The sequence below is a fragment of the Podarcis bocagei genome (assembly GCF_964188305.1).
Source record: "Podarcis bocagei genome assembly, chromosome: 3".
In the NCBI taxonomy this organism is placed as follows: domain Eukaryota; kingdom Metazoa; phylum Chordata; class Lepidosauria; order Squamata; family Lacertidae; genus Podarcis; species Podarcis bocagei.
Genome location: NC_138127.1, coordinates 46,417,115 through 46,439,532, shown reverse-complemented (window position 1 = coordinate 46,439,532; position 22,418 = coordinate 46,417,115). Strand labels below are relative to the sequence as shown.

General features: G+C 45.4%; 1 protein-coding gene across 1 annotated transcript in view; it reads left to right on the top strand.

Annotated features, from left to right (window-relative positions):
• The window catches only part of SGK1 (serum/glucocorticoid regulated kinase 1), a 74,570-nt gene that overhangs the window by 15,666 nt on the left and 36,486 nt on the right, over nucleotides 1–22,418 (top strand). The window contains exon 2 of the mRNA XM_081187724.1: nucleotides 16,125–16,340. Within this exon, the coding sequence (XP_081043850.1) occupies nucleotides 16,125–16,340 (216 nt within the window). The remainder of the gene's footprint in view (nucleotides 1–16,124; nucleotides 16,341–22,418) is intronic.

Here is a 22,418-nt window from a genome sequence, read left to right as displayed (position 1 = left end):
AGTGTTAAATGACAGCCATTTTGGAAGTTTAAGTTAATTTGCAATGTTCGAGGAAACAATGTAACACCATTCTAACTGTGTTTTAGGTTGGGAGATAGCTGGCCCTGCAGATATTGTTGGATTACAACACTCATCATATATGTAAACTGTCCATGCTGGCTCAGGCTGATGGGAGTGCGAGTCCAACAAGATCTGCAGGGTCACATATTCCCCATCCCTAAGGCAAGTCATTAGCAGCGCAATCCTACTCATATCTACTAAGAAGCAAGTCCTATTGAGTTCAATAGGGTTTACTCTGAGGTACAGGGGTACACGGTCACAGACTTCATTTGTATATTTCACTGCCACCACCAAAGTGACTGACAGAGTGGTTGGCCAAGTTGATTGAGAGGATGTTGGCAAGCCAGCTGCAATCAACCCTGACAGACCCTCCAAGTCTCCCTGTTTTCCAGGGACGTCCCAGATTTACAGAAGCCATCCTGGTTTCTGGTTTGATCCAAGAATGTCCTGCTTTTCCTTAGCATGTCCCTATGGAGAAATGTTGGAGGGTATGGAGTTTTCCGACCCCTGTCAGATGGGTGGGGTATAAATAGTAAAATAATAATAATAATAATAATAATAATAATAATAATAATAATAATAATAATAAATCCCTATTTTCATCAGAGAAATACTGGAGGGTATACCCTGAAGGAAACAGGCTTTCTTGACTGATTTCAGTCTGGCTTCAGATCTCTTTACAGCACTTAAACAAACTTGGTCACACTGTTTGATGATCGTCTTTCAAAGAATGACAGAGATAGTGCTACCCTCCAGTGTCCTCCTGGGGTGACTCTAGAATCCTGTTCTAGTTGGGCCTTTGGTCTGATCCAGAAGGGCTCTCTTTATGTTTTCTCAGCCCCTGTGATGCAATTCTGCAGAGAGTTTTAGCACCGCTGTTCAATGTTATTTTATATTATTTCTTGGTTTCAGAAATTGTTTTATTATGATCATGGCATTTTGTTATCATCATTGTTGTGACCCACCCTGTGCTCCATAGTGGAGGAAGACCAGGCTATAAATCCATCAGATAAATAAGTAACTAAACAACAGCAGCAATGCAGATTGTTTACAAATCCCTGGTTGCGCTTTGTAAGATTGCCACAGGTAAAAAATGTAGTTCTAAGGGGAAGTGCACTCTCATCAGGATGAGCAATCGTAACAGGAAAAACAGACCTCAGACAGGGCTTGATGGTGTGTTGATAAAGACAAGTCCATCCTGGTATGTGTGTTTTTCATGTACCCACTTGCAAAATTATATGTTATCTAGCATCTGTTATTAGCCTTTATGCATTGCCTGCCTTCTTGTCTCTCTCCTGTCTGTGAATCACTTAGTTTTTAAGGAAATCTGAGCCACTTCTGTTCAGTCTGGGTCACATTGACCCAAACTCTGATGCTTTCAAATGAAGCTGTATGGACGCCAAAATGAAATCCCAGATGCTCTCCTACCTGGAGGGCTTTTCGCTTTAGATGATAACCCTCCCTTATGTAATGCATATTTTTAGTCTTATTAAAGCTGTACCCTGTCTGCATGCCAGGGGAAGTTGTTTACCAGGAAAGGTCTTTGGAATCCTCTCACATATATTCATATACAAACAACTGGGCATGTGGAATAAGGAAATGAAAGCAAGCCACCTCAGACATAGATTTCCTAGTGCTCAAGCAGCTATGAGGAAGCCTCCAGCCCTGAGACTCCAACTGGTGAATCACTGTTGCTGGCTTCACATCATCATCTGTTTCCAAAACAAGGATTTGTGTTGCAGTGGTCCTAGCAAAGAATTTTTGCAAATCTATTAGAATTATTTTTTTTTAAAAAAAAAACCTAAGGCAGGCAATATGTTTCTTGCAGTTTGTAACCATGTGCTTAGAAGAATAGCAGGCTGAGAAAAGATACAATGCAGTATAAATGTCTGAAATATTTTTGTTGTTGTCACTGCCTGTTTGATGTTTATGGATGATGACATGATACTCTTGTCCATTATGCTACTGTGGAATCATGTGCTCTTGTGCTAGCAAAGGATGGAGAGCTTGTGTAGAATTCAGCCTTGCCCAGTCAAGCCTTGTTGTCTCCATCTGTCTCTCTCTGACCCTGGGGAGCAGAAGAACCTTCCTTAGACTGAGCCAGACCATTGGTCCATCTAGATTAGTATTCTCTACACTAATTAGCAACAGTTCTCCACGGTGTCAGTTTTCCCAGCTCTGCCTGCAGAAGCCAGGGAACAAACCTTGGAATGCAAAGCATGTGCTCTACAGCATAGCAATTCAGACCTGGACTTGTCTTGTTCAGTGCTGGATCGACTATAGTCCAAAAGGTAAAGGGACCCCTGACCGTTAGGTCCAGTCGTGGCCGACTCTGGGGTCGCAGCACTCGTCTCGCTTTATTGGCTGAGGGAGCCGGCGTACAGCTTCCGGGTCATGTGGCCAGCATGACTAAGCCGCTTCTGGTGAACCAGAGCAGCACACGGAAACGCCGTTTACCTTCCCGCCGGAGCAGTACGTATTTATCTACTTGCACTTTGACGTGCTTTCAAACTGCTAGGTTGGCAGGAGCAGGGACTGAGCAACGGGAGCTCACCCCATCACGGGGATTCGAACCGCCAACCTTCTGATCGGCAAGTCCTAGGCTCTGTGGTTTAACCAACAGCACCACCCACGTCCCTTCTCTGACTATAGTCTACTAGTGAACAATTGGATGGATTTCAGTCTGCCACTGAACATGCATTGATTTTTGCAGAGAATGTTGGGCTTGCGATCAATCTGAGTTTGCCATGTTCTTATGACCTTTAGCCAGAGGTTTTCAACCTTTTCAAGTCCACAGCTCCACCAGCTACATTCTTTCTGTGGCACCCCTGTGGGGCTCAGGAGCCCAGTTACATCACCCCTTGCCTGCAGAGCTGGCAGCCTCTCACCCTTTTCTGAATACCCTCTCTTGTGGAGTGTCCCTCAACCTCCTCTCCTCTCCCCTCCCCTCTCCTTGGGAGTCCTCCAGGCAGCCTCTTCCGCTGCCTCGGTCTCTGAGCTGCCTCCCTGCCCCAAAGAGAAGTGCCTCCTCACAATGCCCCACAAGGTCCTGGGAAGAGAATGCCCCCAGTCTATGTGGCCCAATGGAGACTGGCCAAAAGTGAACGTGAGGCTACTGCCTAACCTTGGGAGGCAGCAGGCGCTGCTGGGCCTGCATGGTGGAAAGGCTCCCCTTCAGCACTGGGCATTCAGGTCCCAGGCAGGCTTTGCACACAGCAAGCACACCTTCCTGACCTCCCACTTGTCTGTCCATTCCCAACAGCAAGGGATGGTGGGCTGGCTGGCTGGGCTCCCTCACCCAATTGCTTGCTTACTCTGATGCTGCCTCAGCTCCTGGCAACCAGCACCCCCTAGCCAGCCCCAGAGGCACCATTCTCCTGCTGAGCTTGTAGCCAGGGCCGCTGCAACTAACAGCTGTGCAAGCCTTTGGGAGGCAGAGACGCGAGAGCGCATCAGAAGAGGGAGGAAAGGAAAGAGGGACAGAGGCCAGTGTTGCTTGCGGTACCCCTGACCATCATTCAAGGCCACGGCACACTGGTTGAAAACCACTGCCTTAAGCAATTGTGCATGATTAGCATCTGTTTCGATTCGTAATCCCTTTACTGTTAAGGGATCCCAAGCCTGTGTTATTGAGCTGTCAATGTGAAACACAGTGATGGACCATGGTGATTATGTTTGTAATAATAATAAAAAAATTAGACTTGCAGCACAATCCCATACATTTCTTCTCAGAAGTAACCCCCTGCATTGAAACTTACTCCAAGGTAGGATTACAGTCTGAAAGACCCCTGAGCCAAGCTCATGGCAGGCCTGCACAATTTCTCATACTCCAAGTTGAAGTCAGTCCTGCACCATGGCCTCCCAAGCAATCTCAGTGCTTTGTTGGTCCCTTGCAGGCTGCAAAAACAGGTGGTTTCTTGAGCCCTTTGTGAGTCCTGCATGGTTGCACTCGGCTTGGTGGGCCATGAGTTGTGCAAGTCTGGCTTCTGGCCTGTCTGTACTGCCATTCTATGAAATAAGCTATAAGCAGAATGATTTGGGTGACACAGGATCCATTCATTGTGACTGCATTGTGTCTAGCAGAAAAGCATTTAAAAAAAAAGAAAAAAGCTTCTATCAGGAGGATATTTTGCTTGTGTCATGTACAATACAGCGTTTGGCATCCGATACCCGTAATGCACACTGAGAGCATGTGCAGCGCATCAAAACAGACAGTGATTCTATTGAAAAGCAAGCATTCCGTTGCCTAAGAGTGAGTCAACAGCCCCACCGCAACCACCACTTGTGCTTGATTTCTTAGTTTATTTATTCATTTGTTTAGACAAGATCCATTTGGGGAACAATGTGAAGGCACTTGTGGCAAATAAGCAGACCAGTAGGGAGCTTTATAATTCCCCTGGTACTTAAAGGATGCAGCTCTATATGATCTACAGTGATATACATGATTCTTCCCTCCTCAACCTTATCTTCACAACAACCCTGTAAGGTAGATTAGGCTGGAAGAGAATTACTGACCCAAGGTCATCAGCTGCGCTTCCTGGCAGAGTGGGGACCAGAATCCAAGCTTCCCCTAGGCCAGTGAATTACTATGCAACTCTTTATTTTACTGAAGAGGGACTTCCCAGCACAACAAAACACATGAGTGTACCCCAAATGCACTTCAACCTAGAAACTTCCCTCTTTAAAGTAACTAAGTATAATACAGCGAACGCTTGGGTTGTAAACATGATCCGTTAGGGAGGCACGTTCGAAACCCACAGCATTCGCAACCCACAGTGCTGCGTGTGCGCACACGCGGGTCACAATTCGGCACTTCTGCGCATGGGCAAAGCACAATTTAGTGCTTCTGCACAGGAACGAGTGCTGAAACCCGGAAGTAACCTGTTCCAGTACTTCCGGATTCGGAGTGGTGCGCAACCCGAAAACAGGCAACCTGAAGGGTTTGTAACCCAAGGTATGACTATATGCTTAATCTCCTCCATATGCTTAGAGGTGCGTGATACCTTGGATATAATTCTGACACTCCATTTCCCCCCCTTCAATGTTTTCATGCATATGGTGTTTCTGGCATTGTGCTGATTGTATAATCTGATGTCTCTGCATATGAGGCCTATGGCCCCTATGTGCATGAGTGCAGTGGCTTAAAAAAGAGTGTGGACATGGCACAGGAAGAACAGTCTGTATTTTAGGGGGAGGGGGAACCCTACAGCTGTGGAGTCTTACACCTCCCACCAGCCAAGGGTGGTTAAATAGCCTTTGGCAGAAGACCAATGTTCTTCAACGCTGGGTTGGTGGAAGTGGCTGCTTTCCCTCTGATCTAACATGGCATCTTGATTTAAGAAGAGATCACTGCTGCTGCTTTGTCCCTTTGGCATTCTCCTGGGTGTAACTTTAGGAAAGGTTCAGAGATGTACTTCTTACATTTATATCTCACCTTTCTCCAGTGTGCTCATGGCAGCACACATGGTTCTTCTCTGTCCTTTCCCTTTTATCAGAACAATCCTGTGAAGTAGATTGGGCTGAGAGAGAGAGAGTGGCCCAAGGTCACCCAATGTGTTTTCGGGATGTGAAGCTGGGTCTCCCCACTTCTAGCCTGACAGCCTAACCAAGAGGCAGCAAATGTGGTACTCACTGCAGTACCTCCAGATGTTGGGCTACAGCTCCAATAATCCCTAGTCATCACAGTCAACAGTAGGGGTGATGGATGTTGCAGTCCAACAGCATCTGGAGGGTACCACTTTGGCTATCCCTGACTTAACCACTACACCACACTTTCCTTTCCTCTGCTAAAACCAGTGTTGGATTACTGGCCCTGTACACTGAACCTCCCATTCAGCAGAAGCTGTCAGCACTTTCACCAGTGAAAGAAATAGGCTGTGCTGGACTGTGGAACAAGAAAGGGGGTCAAAATAGTTTTGAGAAATGTTGAAATAATTCTGTCTCAAGACCAAAACTGCCACAGTGACCTCTGTCATTTAGTTTCATGCCATTTGCACACTCTTAGATCATTTCGAAGAGTGAACAAAATATTTAGGTGACTCATTTCCCACCTGAAATAATAGGTGCATTAAGCAAAATGACACACTGCACAGTTTGGAATGAAACAGTAGCTGGTTTTTATCTGGCAAACTTGTTTTTCTCACCGTATTACTTTTCCAGTGAGGCAAAACAGAACTAAATACCGAAGTCAAACCAGGGAGCAGCAATATAAACTGCCATTCTGGCATTAATCAGCCTGCTTAATTAACCAACTGTACACAGCTCGGACAATGTATCTTTCATGCAGACAATCTGTTCCAGGGCCGTATAAAGTGGATTTCCTGAACGTTGCCCCTAAGGTTCCTGGGAGATTATTTCCATGGGCTCTGCATACAATGTGCACCTTACATTTGCAAAAGTGGTCCGAGGTGCAATGAGATAATGCTGCAGGAAGGAGAGAGCAGATCAGATGGACTGCAGCTAGACCAGGAGGGGACGAGGAAACATTTGATATTGCTGAGACACAGAATACATGCAAACACATCAGCAGGCCTAGATCTCAAACACAGTATAAGTTACTGTCTGGAGGGGGAAATGAATATTCATTCAGGGAACAGTGGCTGCAGAGTAAGAAGTGGATGATTGAGAGCTTCGGAAAACAAATGGGTTGAGACAAAGAAACATGAAGCAGTGGTGAGACTTTGTCAGCCTGCAATTCAATTTGACACTAGCATTCCGGGGACATCAAGAAAGCAGGATCTCCATCCTTGATCGACCAAGAAAACAAATTGTTAAGTGGCTATGAACTGGGTGTCAAAGCATCCAGCAGGATTTGCATGTCTGGGAATGTGCCAAGATTCACCCTAATCTGACTTTCTAAAGTGAAAGCTGAGCTTTCGCTTTCATTTCAAAAATAATCTGTTTTGAGAGTCGAGGCCGGCCAAAGTACATTTTGTTTCAATGGTGCAAAAAGAGCACAAATATCTGAGCTGGAGGGAGTTCTTCTGCGGTCAAGGGATGGGACTTTGGAATCTTGCTCAGCCCGGGCACCAAGACTGTGTTCCCTGGAACAGAAGAGCTCTGATCCTCAAAGTCCCAGCCGCCTGCTGGATCCCTGACATAATATTCAGGCTTTGTTGCACATTTTATGACTAGGATCTCATCCACACTTCTACATGCCATGCCTAGAAAGCTTGGATCCAAGTGGTTTATCCCTTGCACTGCTTCTTTCCGAGCTAAAACTTGTTATTTAGTGATAGATCAGAACAAGTGACAAGGGGGGGGGGGAGCTTGAATTGCCGTTTTCTCTGACTGAAGGCTAAATAGCTGTTTTCTCCAGGGAGGAGGCAGCGGGACAAGAGAAAGTGTGTATAAACCCTAAGCCTGGAGTCAAGACATCTTTAACTGGAGGCAACCATAGGAGGGGGAGAGAGAGAGAGAGAGAGAGATGTGAGCACGCTATGGGAAAATTCTGCTTTCTTCAAAGCCCTGTCCAGATGTTCTCAGGATGCCTTGTAGAAAAGGGGGGGGGGCAGGCCATGCCTGCTCATGATTATTAGCCCAGGCCTTACCCCAGAAGTAGCCAAAAAGCTGCGCTCCAGCTGTCCTTGTATTATACTCCTAACACTCCTCACCATTAGTCATGCTGGCTGGGGCTGATGTCCCAATCTGGAGGGTCCCACATTAGCTACCCCTCCCCTACCTCATAGGCAAGAGTCTACAGTAGAACTTTCCAAAATTCTCATGTTGGTGACACACTTTTTAGACATGCATCATTTCATGACACCGTACAGTGGTACCTCAGGTTAAGTACTTAATTCGTTCCAGAGGTCCATACTTAACCTGAAACTGTTCTTAACCTGAAGCACCACTTTAGCTGATGGGGCCTCCTGCTGCTGCCACACCGTCAGAGCATGATTTCTGTTCTCATCCTGAAGCAAAGTTCTTAACCTGAAGCACTATTTCTGGGTTAGTGGAGTCTGTAACCTGAAGCATATGTAACCTGAGGTACCACTGTAATTAAGTTTTCCTAGCAAACCAGAGATTGAACTAACCCCTTTCCAGCCCTGGAGGAGTGCAGGGAACATTCGCACGACACATGCAGCCAACACACTAACGTGTCTCAACACACAGCTTGGAAAGCTCTGACCTACATTTTATGAGCGTGTGCAGTCTGCAAGGTCTTAGGCTCTTTAAATTTTATTGAGGCACTTCCTCTGAACATATGTATCCCACTTCCGAGTACACACATGTTCTGACAAATGTCTGAACAGTGCTGTTGACTGCCCCTGCCCTCAAATACAATCTTATGCTCCTTTCTCCAAGATGTGTTGTGCATAACATTATTTTTTACACCTTTACATAGCACTCAGTAGTTGTATATGAGGATTCCTCAAGTGCTTTGAGAGGGGGAAACTGCATTGGTTGACCTTTGGAACTCACTGCCACCCATAATAGGATTGCCCAGTAGTGTAACTGAGTTTCAAAAAGGATGAGACAGACTCCTGGAAAGTCAGAATACCACTAAAAATATCTCAGGGACTCCATCATAATGCTTAAGCCTTCGGATACTGCTAATAAATATATAGAATCCAGAAGTCCAGTTAATCTTCTGAAAGGGACTTGCTTAGCAATCCTATGCATGTTTGCTTGGAAATAGGTCCTACAGAGTCCAGTAGAGCTTACTCTAAAGTAAGCATGCATAAATGCAAAGTCAGTGTGCAGCCTTCAGAACATACGCATAGCAATCGCTTTGACTGGCTGATCAATTGTTTTCACTGACAGCAGTTGAAACATTGCAATATTGTTCTCTCATGGGAAACATTGCTTGTGGTTACTATGAATGAGGTGGATTTATGAATTAAGGCTGACTGAGTTCCCAAGTGTGCTGAACTGACAGATGCCACTGCAAATGCCTGAAAAGCTATATCTGTATACTGTTATATAACAGGAAAAGCTGTGAACGGTGGAAAATAATAATCCTGTAATGACTCACCAAATCTTGCCCAATTGCACATTTGGCAATTTTCTAAGGAATTAACGGGATGGGATATCATGGTTTTGTTTAGTAAAAAGCTCCAAGAAGCCTGAGAAAATAGCCCAACATTCTACAAAACATTAATACCTTTTAGCACAATAAAAGGCCTATTTGCGAAAGGTGTCAATGGAACAGCTGCCTTGGAGGCAAATGAGTGTCTGTGCTTGTCACAATTCCAATGTGGATTAGGATTAATAACCGGCTTCTCTCCAACCCAGCCAGGTTGCAGATCAGATATTTACCTTATAAGCACTCCTCACCTGAACCATATCTGAACTATCTGTACTTGGATCACTTGGCATAGTTCTGGCCTTGCTCTTTTAAAGAAATATATATATATTGTTTCTGGATCTCTGCCCGAACAGTAATGCTTCAAAAACAAATTTTGGCATGGCAGGATGGCATTTCCATCAAACACAAGAACTACAAAGTAATTCCAGGGATAGTTTTTCAGCTTGGCAAACTGGGGCTCTAGCTTCCTGAAAGAAAACCCAGAACCAGAGTCCACTCTTTCTCCACTCCCGACACCCGTATATAGTCATCAATCAATTAGAGGTGTATGTTGTCTTCTCTGTCTAAAAAGAGAGATGGAAGCACTTCTTTCCAGACTCATTAAAAATGGGAAGACGGGGAAGGAGGGAGAAGGAAAGAGAAAACTCTTCCAAATGGATTAAGAATGGCAAACCAAGTGAGGATGGTTACACCAGGTATGGGGAACTTTCTGGCCCTCCAGATGTTGCTGAACTACAACTGCCATTGTCCCTAGTCATTGGTTGTGCTTGCTGATGGGAATTGCAGTTCAGCAACATCTGATGGGCCAAAGGTTCCCTACACCTGAAAGAAGGTGAGAGACCTTTCTGTTGTATGTATTGACCAGATGCAAAAGAGGACAGGACTCCTACATAGTTGTGTAGAGGACGGAATTTTCAATCCTACTGCTAAAGGTACAGGAGCTCTGGTCTCTAAAAAGAATCTGGCCACCCTGAATACAAACTGCAAAGGAGGAGGATGGGGAGGAAACCAGAAGTAGTTGGCTCTGTCCATTGCTACCTCTGGTTCCACCTACAATTAGTTGTCCTGCTCCCCACTCCACGAGCTCCAACTAGCACCAGTCACTACTGACTGAACTTTTCACAGACCCACTTAACTTATGTTTTCAATATGGCATACTGGTTCTACATCAATGAAATCATATGTTGCTAGGACTTCCTTAGAGGGAAATGGGTAGCTTATTGCCACCACCGTTATGACTCTCATAAGAACCAACCCATTATTTTCCAGTTGCCATGCGTCCTCTTTTTCATGGGTAGAGCGATCCATAGTTAAAAGTAGAAGTCGGCAAATGTGCCCTCTTTTTTGCTGTTCAAAACATGGCAACCCTACATCAGAGGACTTCCAGTCGCTGTTTCAGGAGCAAAGTAACAGTATTCTCCTATGTGACCCACAAGCAAAATCAGCTCTTGGCATTGATGCAACAGAGTAAAAAGCCAGTCAGTTCTTTGTCTTTTGAGCTTTCTTCTTCAACATTTGAAATGCTTTGGGACCAATCTCAATATTAAATTATCCACTTTTTCCACTGTGTGTTCCAGTAATAATAGGTGCTTATTTTGCTGAATTGTTTAAAATAACTATAGCACAAGGTAGGGTTCATTTCTAAAAGCTGACGGGGCTGTTAACAAGGATACCAAGCGCTCATTATCTCTGCTGTCTAAAATGCAAGAGCTTTAAAAGCCTGCTCAGCTTCCAGGAACTTTCTGCCAAATCCAGCCTTCAGTTAATTGACCTCAAGAACTTTTTTTCTGTGGGTTATGGGGTTCATTTGGAGCAGCACACAGGACTGAAACCTAAACTGCTTCTATTAAGCTAACAAACCACATCGGGCTTGGCTGGACACATGTGAACCTGAACCTTGCCTAACCAAACATGATCAAATGGGGTTTAGCAGGTTCCAGACATAGAGTAGATGAATTAACATGGGCTGGATGTGATGGACATTTCTGCAGAGTCTTAAGAGCAACAGTAAGTGTTTGTGCTTATTTTCTAAAGTCACCAAGCTTTCCATTCACCTTGGCCTCCTTTAATCTGCCCAGCTGCAATAAAGATGTTCTTGGTCATTTTATTAGGAACACAGGAAGTTGCCTTACAGTGAGTCAGGCCAATGGTCCATCCAGCTCAGTATTGTTTACACTGACAGTGGGACTCTCAGTTTTCAGACAAGGTGACATTCTCAGACCTACTGGGACACGCAAGGCATCAAACCTGGGACCTTCTGCATGGAAAGCAGATGCTTTGCCATTGAGCTATGGCCCTTCGTTGCTTCAAGGACTCAACACACCTGCTAAAACTAGTTAACAATTCCACTCCCATCAGAAACCCTAGAAAGCTCCAGCCAGTCAATGTAGACAATACTGAGCTAGATGGACTAATAGTATCACTTGGTATAAGGCAAGTCATTTCTGCCCCTAGGTTTGGCTGTAAAACTAGCCAAACTAGTCAGTTGGACACAGGAAATATTTGTAGGGGGTACTTGTCAGGTGTGGAACGGCTTAAGCCTCCTCCATGGCAGATGTCTCTGTCCACATCTTGTCAGAAGTACAACTGGATCCATTATTTTCACTCTGCTCCCCTGCAGTACTTAAATCATCTTCAGCTTTTGGTATCAGATCTGCGCTTTAAAAATAAAATAAAATTCAGCAGCAGCACTCAACAGGAAGCGTTGTGGCTGCAAGGCAGCAGCCAGCACCTCTTGTAAGTTGCTAGGCTATTGCTTGGGAGACCAGGTGGTTGAAATCTCTCTTGGATCCAGTGGCTCAATTGCAACAGTAAACACAGAGACGCAAATCCAAGCTGGTCCCTAGAGATTGCAATAATGCTTCCACCCACATACTAGTTAACCACTAAACCCAGCCATTGCCATTGAATCTGCCACTGTCCACAGCCATTTGACATCCTAGTGGTATTGCAACCACAACTCACTCTCCTGGATGTGCCTGCCTGGATGTGGTAGGCTCCCTCCACCCCACTGGAGTCAGAGAGGTGCCATCTTATATTTCCAAAAAATACAATTCCTGGTGTCAGTTAGATGTGAGTGACAGGCTGCTGCACTGCTGGAATGGAGGAACTGAATCAAGTGGTGGCAGCAGGGACGCGGACTTATAAAAAATATTGGGGGGGCCCGGGAAAGCTCATGAATAATAAATAAGCTCATGAATATGCAAATAAAGTGGGTGGAGCTTTTGCTCGGGAGGGAGGGCAGGAGGCATGCAGCCCGACCCTGTGCATTTTGGGCTGGGGGAGGGGCGGCGATGGCGCTCTGCTGGAGGGGCGCCGGAGATTATTGGGGGGCGGAGCCCCCCCAAACGAATTTTTGAGGGGGCTCGGGCCCCCTCAAGCCCCATGGAGTCGGCGCCTATGGGTGGCAGTGAGGGCCACTAGTGATGCAAGGTGAAGCAGGTGGCAGGATCCACAGGGGCAGCAGATCTGACCTCCAAGGAATGTATCCCTCACTGCAGCATTCTCCTTGGAGGCCAATCTGCCTCCTCCCCCATTTCACTTCTACAGTGTCTTCTTGATGAATAGAAGGCACTGTGAATCTCTCCCTCTCCTGCTCCTGATGTAGATCTTTATTGCCCCCTTGTTCCTGATGTTCACTTACCCCTTCTTCTCTGGCTGAGGGAGGCACCATTTTGTGGTTCGCCTCAGGTGCCAAGATGTCTTTGACTATCCCTGGTGGCCCTACAGTAAATGCCTGTTCTGGTGGCCCTTGCCTGGAAACATGTGCCCTGTATGCTGTCCAAGGATGCTGGGCCTGACAAAAGCACTGTATTTATTTATAAGAGTTATTTATATCCCTCTTTTCAGCTCTCTGAAGGGCCTCCATGACTGCTTCCATTGCCCACTGGATCACTCATCGCATCCCAGCTTATCCCACTTAGCTAAGGAAGTCAGGAGTTATTCTCTGACTCATCTCATCATAGTTTCCTCATGGTTTTGTAGTAAGCCAGGAACAAAGGGTGTATAGCTGCTGGGCTTAGGGAAGCAGTTATACTGAAGTGAGGAGCTCAAATGTACATTGTCCTGACTTGGCTTAACTTCTGATGGTCAAATTTGAGAAGCTCTAATTCTAAATAATTCACATACTTTTTCTTGACTTTGCTTGACTTCTGATGGTCAAATTTGAGAAGTTCTCATTCCAAATAATTCACATCTTTCTACCAATGCCAAAACCCATAGTGAAAACATATTAAGAGTATGGCTAGTAAATGTTTCCAGGAGAAAGTTTCCATCGGCTTTTGATGCAGATGTAATAAAGTTTAGATCCACTCCATCCATGCAAAACCAAATAGACGTAGATACACCTAATGCAGTGTCTTTGATAGCATGACTGAGCTGAAAAAGAAACTGTCTGTTTGTCCAAGAAAATATAATGTTTCTTGTCACGATACCAAGCCCTGGTAAATAGGTCAAAACACACACTGATGATTTCACATCTATGATGTGCTAAATAATCTCAGACTATATGATCTTTGGCAAAATGAATGCCATGAAGACCTGCCAAACTAAAATAAGTAAATTAAATTTAAAAATCTTGAAACGAAAAGCTTTTTTTAATATATATATTTAAAAAAACAGTCTGGCAAAAAACCAAGACTAAAAAGAACAGACCATGTACCCTATTAAGGAATGTGGGAATTATAAAAACAGAAGAAGACAGATCAAAAACACATTTGGTTTTTGCATCATGGAAAAATGATTTCACTCGGCATTTTGCCCTGTGTGTGAGTGTGCGTGTTTTAAATCTTGTGCTTTGTTGGAAAAGCACAGACATTATATGAATCATGGACCCATCTGCAGGGGTTCTGGACTGTTGAAGGACACAAAAGGATGGAGACCTCAAAGAAACATCAAAGGAGTTACAATTTAAACTAATCAACAGAAACTAGTAGTCCTGGAGAGGGTGAAAGACACAGGCAGAGGAAACATAGGAAAATGACAGGCATATTCCCCCTTCCCCAGAAGATGAGTCTATTTATTTGTTTTTGTGTCCATAGAGAGGTATGTTTGTGTGATTTCCCCACAAACCAACACAACAGCACAAAATTCAGACTTAGCAACTCATCAGAGTCATTGTGTTTGTTTACCAGTGTCCTTGGTTACCGGATGCCAGGCTGCACTCTCACTGCTATGGCAGGAATGATGATTCATGAAATGGTTAATTTCCCCATTCAGAGCACGAGCCTGGATCTAATACAGAACATGCAAACAAACCACCCCAAATTCTATGCTGGGTTACACCACACACAACACAGGAAGCAGCAACAGATCTTTGAGCCATCCTGTGTTACTGTAACTGCAATCATTCAGTGCGTTTCTCATTCATCAGCCGAGCAACCCTGTCAGAGAGGGTAAAGTTACTCCCACTTGACAGATACAGTCGACGGTGCACTATGTTCTGTTTTGTTTTTAGTTCAGGGGCTTTTTAAATAGTTGAATGGAGAGGGTCTTCTGAATCAGAAAGATAACAGAAACCTGACTGTTGCTATTTTGGAAGCAGGTTCAGTCACATATGGGCAAATTCAGCTTGCATAGAAATAGATCTTGCACAACAAACCCACTTCCCCAAAAGACCCACAGTTGTTTTATGAGAAACAAAGTGTTTCTCTTATTGCATTAATATCCCACCTTTTCCTCCAAGGATATAATGGACTGACTGGGTGCACAGGAATGGTGGGAGGCACCATCCAGGGAACCCCCTCGGAGATTCCCCAGGGAAGAAGGCACAGAGCCAGGGGATTGGTGGTGGGACAGCAATGAGTGGACAGAGGGAAAAGACTGGGAGGAGGAGGTGTTGAAAGCTGAAGAGGTAGAAGGGTTTAGTGAGCAGGAAGAGTCTGTGGCAGTGAGTAGTCCAAAATCAGAGGCAGAAGCAGAGGCTGGACAGGAGTGTGGCCAAGAGGCAAACTGCTGAAGAAGCCAGGGAGTCTCCCCCTCCTGCTGTGACCAGCTTGCCTCCCCCCTGGTCTCCCAGAACACAAAGATTAGTGAAGAGGGCAGAGCAAAGAAAGACAAGATGAAGTTAATAGTAGTAGTAATATTTATACCCCACCCATCTGGCTGGGTTTCCGCAGCCACTCTGGGCATCTCCCAACAGAATATTAAAAACTTCCCTAAACAGGGCTGCCTTCTAAAAGTCAGGTAGTTTTTTATTTCCTTGACATCTGGTGGGAGGGAGTTCCACAGGGCAGGTGCCACTACCGAGAAGGCCCTCTGCCTGGTTCCCTGGTTCCTGCTTGGGAAGGATCTGGGGAGAAAAAGACTTAGGGAACTGGGAAGGTGAGAACCTTCAGTCTTCTCCACTGCCTCATTGGGGCAAGGTCTACTGAGAAGAGTTGCTGTGCTCATTCAGCCTGAACTTCCCTTGTAAGTTTGTGACTGCCATTTGTTCCTCTGGGGAAAATGAAGCACTGCAACTTTTGATTCATTTGGTAGGGATAAAGCAGATTTGGAGTGAAGGTAACATTGGTTCAAGGGCCTGCAGGTTGCAAAATTAGAATGTGAATGAGATGAGATGTCTTGAAAATGCAATATAGTTTTTAAACTGGAACACCCTGTGTGTGGGATCTCAGAACAAAAAGCTACAGCAAAAAGGCAGAGAGGAGACCAAGGATGCAGAACAGGCACTTCCTAATCTGACCATCACTGCTGCCAGGGGTGCACTATCAACAGAATGGGAAGTAATGAGACCATTTAAGATAGCAGTTGAACATAAAAGTTGTTACTCTGTGAGCAGAGTGAGACTCGTTTAACACTTGCAGTATGTCTATTCTTAATGCATGAAGTTTCTGTAGTGTTCTGGGTAGGGTGGATTTTTGCATTCTCCCTCAAACAGACTTTCAGACTGTTTTTTTAATATATATATTTTCTTCTGAGCCCAGTCCAAATGTTAGTCATCGCCATCTGATTATCCACATGTGCTTTGCATTAAACAGCCTGTGTCAGAAAATCCGCAGGGCAGATGTTAAATGGAGGATTTGTTTTATGTTTACAGGTACGAAGATGGATTAAGAGCCCTATGGTGAGCATGGAAAAACATCAGGCCAGCAGCCTCAAATACCCGGGGTCCACTGTGATGCATATACCTCAAGGGGAGCCTGACATTGAGGCTCCGTTATGTCAGATGTGCTTCAGTGATCACGCTTTTCCAAGAGGGATTGTCCCACAGGACACAGAGTCGTGTTCCTGGGAAGACCACAGAAGCTGCAAAGTAAGCAAAATTCTTCCTCGCTTCCCACGCCACGTGCAGTTCTCCGCTGTGATAAGAACATATTACACCTAGCTTTCTATGGGGAAAGGACTGCAATTCATACATTCAAGGGTGAAATGGGGGTCCCTCTGAAGTGATATAAGCTAGAGGAGATGTGAGCTAAAAGCCCCATCTAGCTTTTGTGCATGTGTTGACTTTGCACAAAGGCAGGGGGCTGTATCCAATGGTTAGGTGAGTGGAAAACAGCTAGTGCAACCCATCTTGCCCTTCCCTCCTCCCTCCTTTGATTCAAAGGGGTTGGGAGCCCACCTGAACAGTGGAGGCTGTGCCGTGTGGAGCTGCAGTGACAAGGAGGAAATCACTTGGAATCAGGCCAAAGGATCTTGCTCCAGTAGCAGCTCCATTTCTGCAAGATCCCTCCGCTCAATGTTTGACAGTTCCCTCTTTCCACTGAAAACCCATATGACAGAGCCCTCATTGTTTGGAGCCTTCCTCTGGGGAGGGTTTTTGGGGGGAGGCTTGAGTCTTCAGGAGAATGAGGAACAGGAAGATTGGTTGAGCAAGTTGCCTTCCATCTGCACAATGTAAGAACCTAAGGGCCCTACTGAGTCAGGTCAACTGGAAATCCACAAGCAGGACCTGAGTGGTCCAGAGCTCTCCTCACTTATGACTTTCAGCAACTAGTATACAGAGGCATATGACTTGAGAGTGGAGGGAGAACACCATGACTAGTAGCTATTGATATCCATATCTCTTCCATGGATTTGTCTAATAAGAACATTGGCTATACAACCTACGGTGCCGAACTCCTTGCAATGCCCCCTGTGTCACCATCCATTATTGAAATAATAAGTGTGGATTGTTGGATTAGTTTGGAAGGGATCATACTTCAGTGGTAGAGTACTTATCTGTCATAGAGAAGACCTTGTGTTCAATCCCTAGCATCAGTAGCAGCCAGTGCAGTGGAGCCGAGCCCTCTTGAAGCCAGCGTCCATACTGGACTGGGCAGGGCAGTGGTCAGGTCAGGGCTCCTCTGACACAGCAGTGCCATTGTCATTGGCTGATGTGAATGGTGTCTGAGGTCCAGGAGAGCTGCTGCAGACAGAGTAGACAATACTGGACTGGATCGACAAATATTAGGACCTGGTTTAAGGCAGCTTCCAATGTTTCTAATGGAGAGAACTGAAGACACCTATCACCCACTCTTATTTTGTTGCTTCCACGGGGTCATTTTCCTGGCAATTTTGTGGTATGTCATGGGGCCTTATGGCAATCCTCCATCATAGACAGCTGTGCCCCCTGTGTTTGGCAGAGCCAGCCAAATGGTTTCCATCATAAAACTGGTCTAAATATTCAGAAAAAGCATATGGCGCGGGCAGCCCTCACAGCACCATTAATTGTTAACACTGACTTGGTGAACTGACTGGGAGTGCTTGATTGATAGTAAAGACCTGCTGGAGGCCATTGGAAGACCCACTTTCCCATGTGCTTATTTATTATATTTATATATTGCCTTTCCTCCAAGGAGCAAAAGGCAATCCACATAGTGACACACATACCCCATTTATCCTCACAACCACCCAGGAAGAAAGGAAGGAAGGAAGGTTAGGATGAGAGAGAGTGGACTGGCCCAACTTTGCCCAGTCAGTTTCATAGCTGAGTAGGAATTTGAACCTGGCTCTCAGCAGTCTTAGTCCAACATTCTAACCACAGCCCCACATAAACGGCTCTGAGGTTTTTTAAAAAAAGGAAATGTAGCATTCAGTATAATAACCTTAACAAATCCCTGTTTAATAAGAAGCTAGCAGGCAATATGCTGCAGCAGAAGCAACCCCAGCAAAAAGAGGATTCCAATATAGCAAACCCAGCCAGATTATTAAAATTGCATCTCCTTCTGCATTGTGGATTTTGGCAGCCAAACAAATCTAGGTTTCTCAGAAAGCAAAATTCACATTGTGGACCATTCAAGCCACGGAAGGGTTACAAATCTCCTGGTTTTGTTATAATAGGAGTTTTTAAAAAGGTACTTGAAAACAGTAATAGCTCCACATTAAAAAAGAAACAGCAATAGGTGAATAAAAATGTTGGCCATAATAATAATAATAAAAATCTAATTATTCTTCAGAAGCTGAGTTCCAGTGATGACTTTCCCCTAAAATATGAAGTTTGGACCAAATAATTAAAGAAATAAAAGACACTTGTGTAAATTATTATGCTAGCTCTAAGACTCAGGCCTGTCGGAGCCTGCTGCACAAAAAAGGCCTCAATAGCTGATTTCCATTACATTTGCACATTCATATGGAAAAGATTTAGCTGAATGGAGATTTTCTTCACCCCTCTTTCCTTTTGCTAAAGGCAGCGTAGAGATGTAGAGATGTTTCCTCAGCAGGAAAAAAAGCACAAAGAGGAGATGCCATTCCACAATCTTGACACAGTTTGAAAAGGTCACTTTAAAGCGCACCATGCACACATAGCACGATATGCACATAGGACAACCCAGAGGATTTGCTCATGAAAGATTAGCAGGCAGGGAGCCTTTGACATCCAAGGACTAGTATTTCGACGTTAAGGATTTGCACACTCATCCAGAGGCATGTCAGCTGCTGCCATCGAAGCACAATCCTGCGCCAAAGCGGCAAGTGCAGACTCAAGAAAAGCAAGCGTGTCGGTGCAACTAATGTTGTGGCGCTTCTGCACCAAATGGGCACCTTTCAGGGCAGGAGGGAGGGATGGCATTGATCACCAAAACCACAGTGTGTGTGAAGGGGCAAGGGAAAGGCACAACTGGATGGGAAAGTTAAACAATCAGCCTTGCCCATATGTTTGGAAATTCACAGACACTACCCAGTGGTGTAGGATTGCATCATGGGGAAAGTGGCTCCCATACTTCTGGGTGCGTTTGTGAGGAGGGCGTCCCTGAGATCTGCTGTGCTGGCAAATCCATTCTTGAGAAGTGGGGGACATGAAGGATGGCCGAATGAGATCATAACAGAGCATTCAGTCAGGGCCCTGTAGGATTGGTCCTCTGTAGTTTTCATCACTTACTCTGAATATTGGCATACATTAGTGTCCATGTAAGTGTACACTAAGTGCATGTTAAATTGTCCTGAGGTTTCTGGTTGTCTTGTAAGTAGGGTTGCCATGTGTCCTCCTTTTCCAGGACACACCCTCTTTTTCAGGGGTAAAATTTGAGAAAAATTGAGTTTATTTGCTATGAATGGCTGTCATAGCATCCTCTTTTTTGCTTTTCAAAATATGGCAACCTTACTTGTAAGACAGAGTATAAATTCGAAATAAATGCAAGTGTTGGAGCTGTGTTTGAATAGGCAGCATTGCAGGAATCAAACTTGCAGCTTCAATGACTCTGATCTCTTGCCATCGGCTACAGAACAATTGTGTTTCAAGTCCAGCCCATCTGGAGTGCATTGTTGGATAGGAAGGGTCACAAGACCAGCATTTCTGGCACAGATAATTCACCTCCCTGAATTAAAATTGTTTTGCCTTCTCTGATACATCATCCTTGCTTTTGCTCTCATGTGCAGTTTTTAACCCTCAAGCGCTGAACTGGGAATGTGGGAGGTGCTCAAACAGACACACCTCTGACTAGGTTAAAAGGATTGTGATTTTTTTCTATTTTATTCCATGTGAACATTGCCAATTAAAGCATGTGCTGCCTCATTCGACGCTTGTAACCTTAACTTTCAAAACAAAGCCAAGCACACATTACATAACAAGGGCAACTGAAAATAACCTAGCTTTAAAAGAGCTGGCACAACAAGTTTGAATACCAGTTTTGCTTTTAGATGAATATCCCCCCCGCCCGCCCCCCTCTCTCTCTCAAATCTGGCTGTGCAACTCTTGGATTAACATGGAAAACACATAAGCCCTTCAATAAGATTTTCTCTGGCATAGTTGTGCTGTATTGATTTATTGATTTGCTTTGTCACCCACCACAGAAATATTAGTAAAAGTAGAGCAGTTTTAAATGATGTTGGCAGGAGAAAAAAGAAAACCAAGTGTGTTGTGTTTTAGTTCTGTTTTTAGATTATTTGACCTAAAGACTTCAAAAATAACGAATTCCAAATATTTTTCTGATACATCAAACATTTCTCTTACCCAATAAACAAGATAAATCTGTTATCGTCTGTCAAAAAGACTCTCATAGTACAACCCTGTTCATGTTTGCTAGAAAGTATAAGTCCCACTATGTTCATTTGTTCCCTAGTAAGGATGATTAGGATTGCAACTTTAATTGGTGCAACTTATTAACACCTGTAAGGTGCAGTAGCAGCAGCAGGTGAGGAGTCAGTGCAGCAGCAGTGCCCTCTCAGTGGCAGTGCTGCCAATATTGGGGCAGAGGTGTGGGGGGTAAGGCCAAAAATGCCATGTTGGGTGATCTTGCTAATGCCCTCACCCCTTCCCTGCCCCAGTGAATGTAGCATGACTGCTTTGGAAAGGGTATCGCTGCTGCTCCAACCCTCTACTCATGTGCCACTGTTTGGTAAGGTGTCGTTTAAAAGCAGCATTCGTAAGTACCCAATCATATTTTTGGACTTAGCCCAAAGTTGCCTATAGATGAATGTTGGACCAAATGCTTCCTTGTTGCCCCAGATCTGTCAGCTATGTGGTCCAAAGCTATCTGTGGTGTCTCAGGCTGGGGCTTCCGAAAAGTTGAGCCTATGTCTGTTGGGCAACTCAATCACTTTCAAGAGGTCTGCTGTGATATCACGGGGCCTCTTGTGGGTCCAATGGAGATTGACATAGCTGATGACCTTACATACAAACAGCATTTCAGGTACTGAGGGTTGGGGACTGGACATGCAGCCTGCCCTGCACCTCCTAAGCTAGACTTGGGGCCCTCGGGAACAGTAATGGATGACATGGCGTGGAGACACTTCTCACCTGGCCTTCATTTGGTTGCATCACTGCTGCCAACCCAGAGGCAGAGGGGAAGGCGGGAGGCAGTGGTGCAGGTGGTATGGTACTATTGCAGGGGTCAGCAACCTTTTTCAGCCATGGGCCGGTCCACCATCCCCCAGACCATGTGCGGGGCTGGACTATATTTTTTGGGAGGGAATGAACTCATTTCTATGTCCCACAAATAACCCAGAGATGCATTTTAATTAAAAGCACACATTCTACTCCTGTAGAAACATGCTGATTCCTGGGTTGGATTGAGAAGGCGACTGGGCTGCATCCAGCCCACGGGCCTTAGGTTTCCTACCCCTGTGCTAATGCACTGGCAGACCGGAGCAGCACATCCCTTTTTGCTGCCTGAGGTGACATGAGGCACCATCCCCGCTACTGCTATTCCACCAAAGCCTTCCTTACTGGGGTCAAGCAGCTGTGGAGGCTTCCAGTGAGACCTCATAACAGTTCTGAGAGATCTAGCCAGAAGCTGCCACTTTTCCTCACTTTTCCAGCAGTGGTAGGGGCAGGTGGGGCACCTGTGGGGATACTTCCCCATGCCTGAGGTGGCTGCCTCACTCCACCTCATGGGTAGGCCAGAGGCAATAATGGATTGGCTCTGCTGGTGTGCATTTGCAGCATGCCAGCCTCACCTCTCCCCCTCTGAGCAGAGGCCAGGTGAGCCAGGTGAGCAGGCAGCAGTGCCCCACACCAGTATCTGCTGCTGTGCAGGAGCAGTGAATGATACTGGCCCTTCAACCAGCATTGAAGTCAGCTCCAAGTGCCCATCTGATCAGCTTCTGTATCAGGAATGGAGGAGATGGCATCTTGCCCTTTGCTTCAGGCACCAAGAGATCTTGAACTGGCCCTGCCTACAGATGCTTGTAACTGTGGCCTGATTGCCCTTTTGTGAGGTTGAAAAGCTGCTTCAGGCAGAGGCCACTGAGAGCGAGGGAGGAGTCGTGAGGCCACCCACTGTTTTTCCTGCTCTCGGTTGCCCCCTCTCAAAGTGGCTCTAAGAACGGTTAATGGGGGGGCTGCATTATGTAAGCATTCACATGAAACCTCACAGTGGATGGACAAATGTAGCTAAGACGCACGAAAGCAGCAGCTTCTGAAGCCATTGTCTGATCTTTGTCCACTTTATCTTCATACGGTTGGCATGATGAG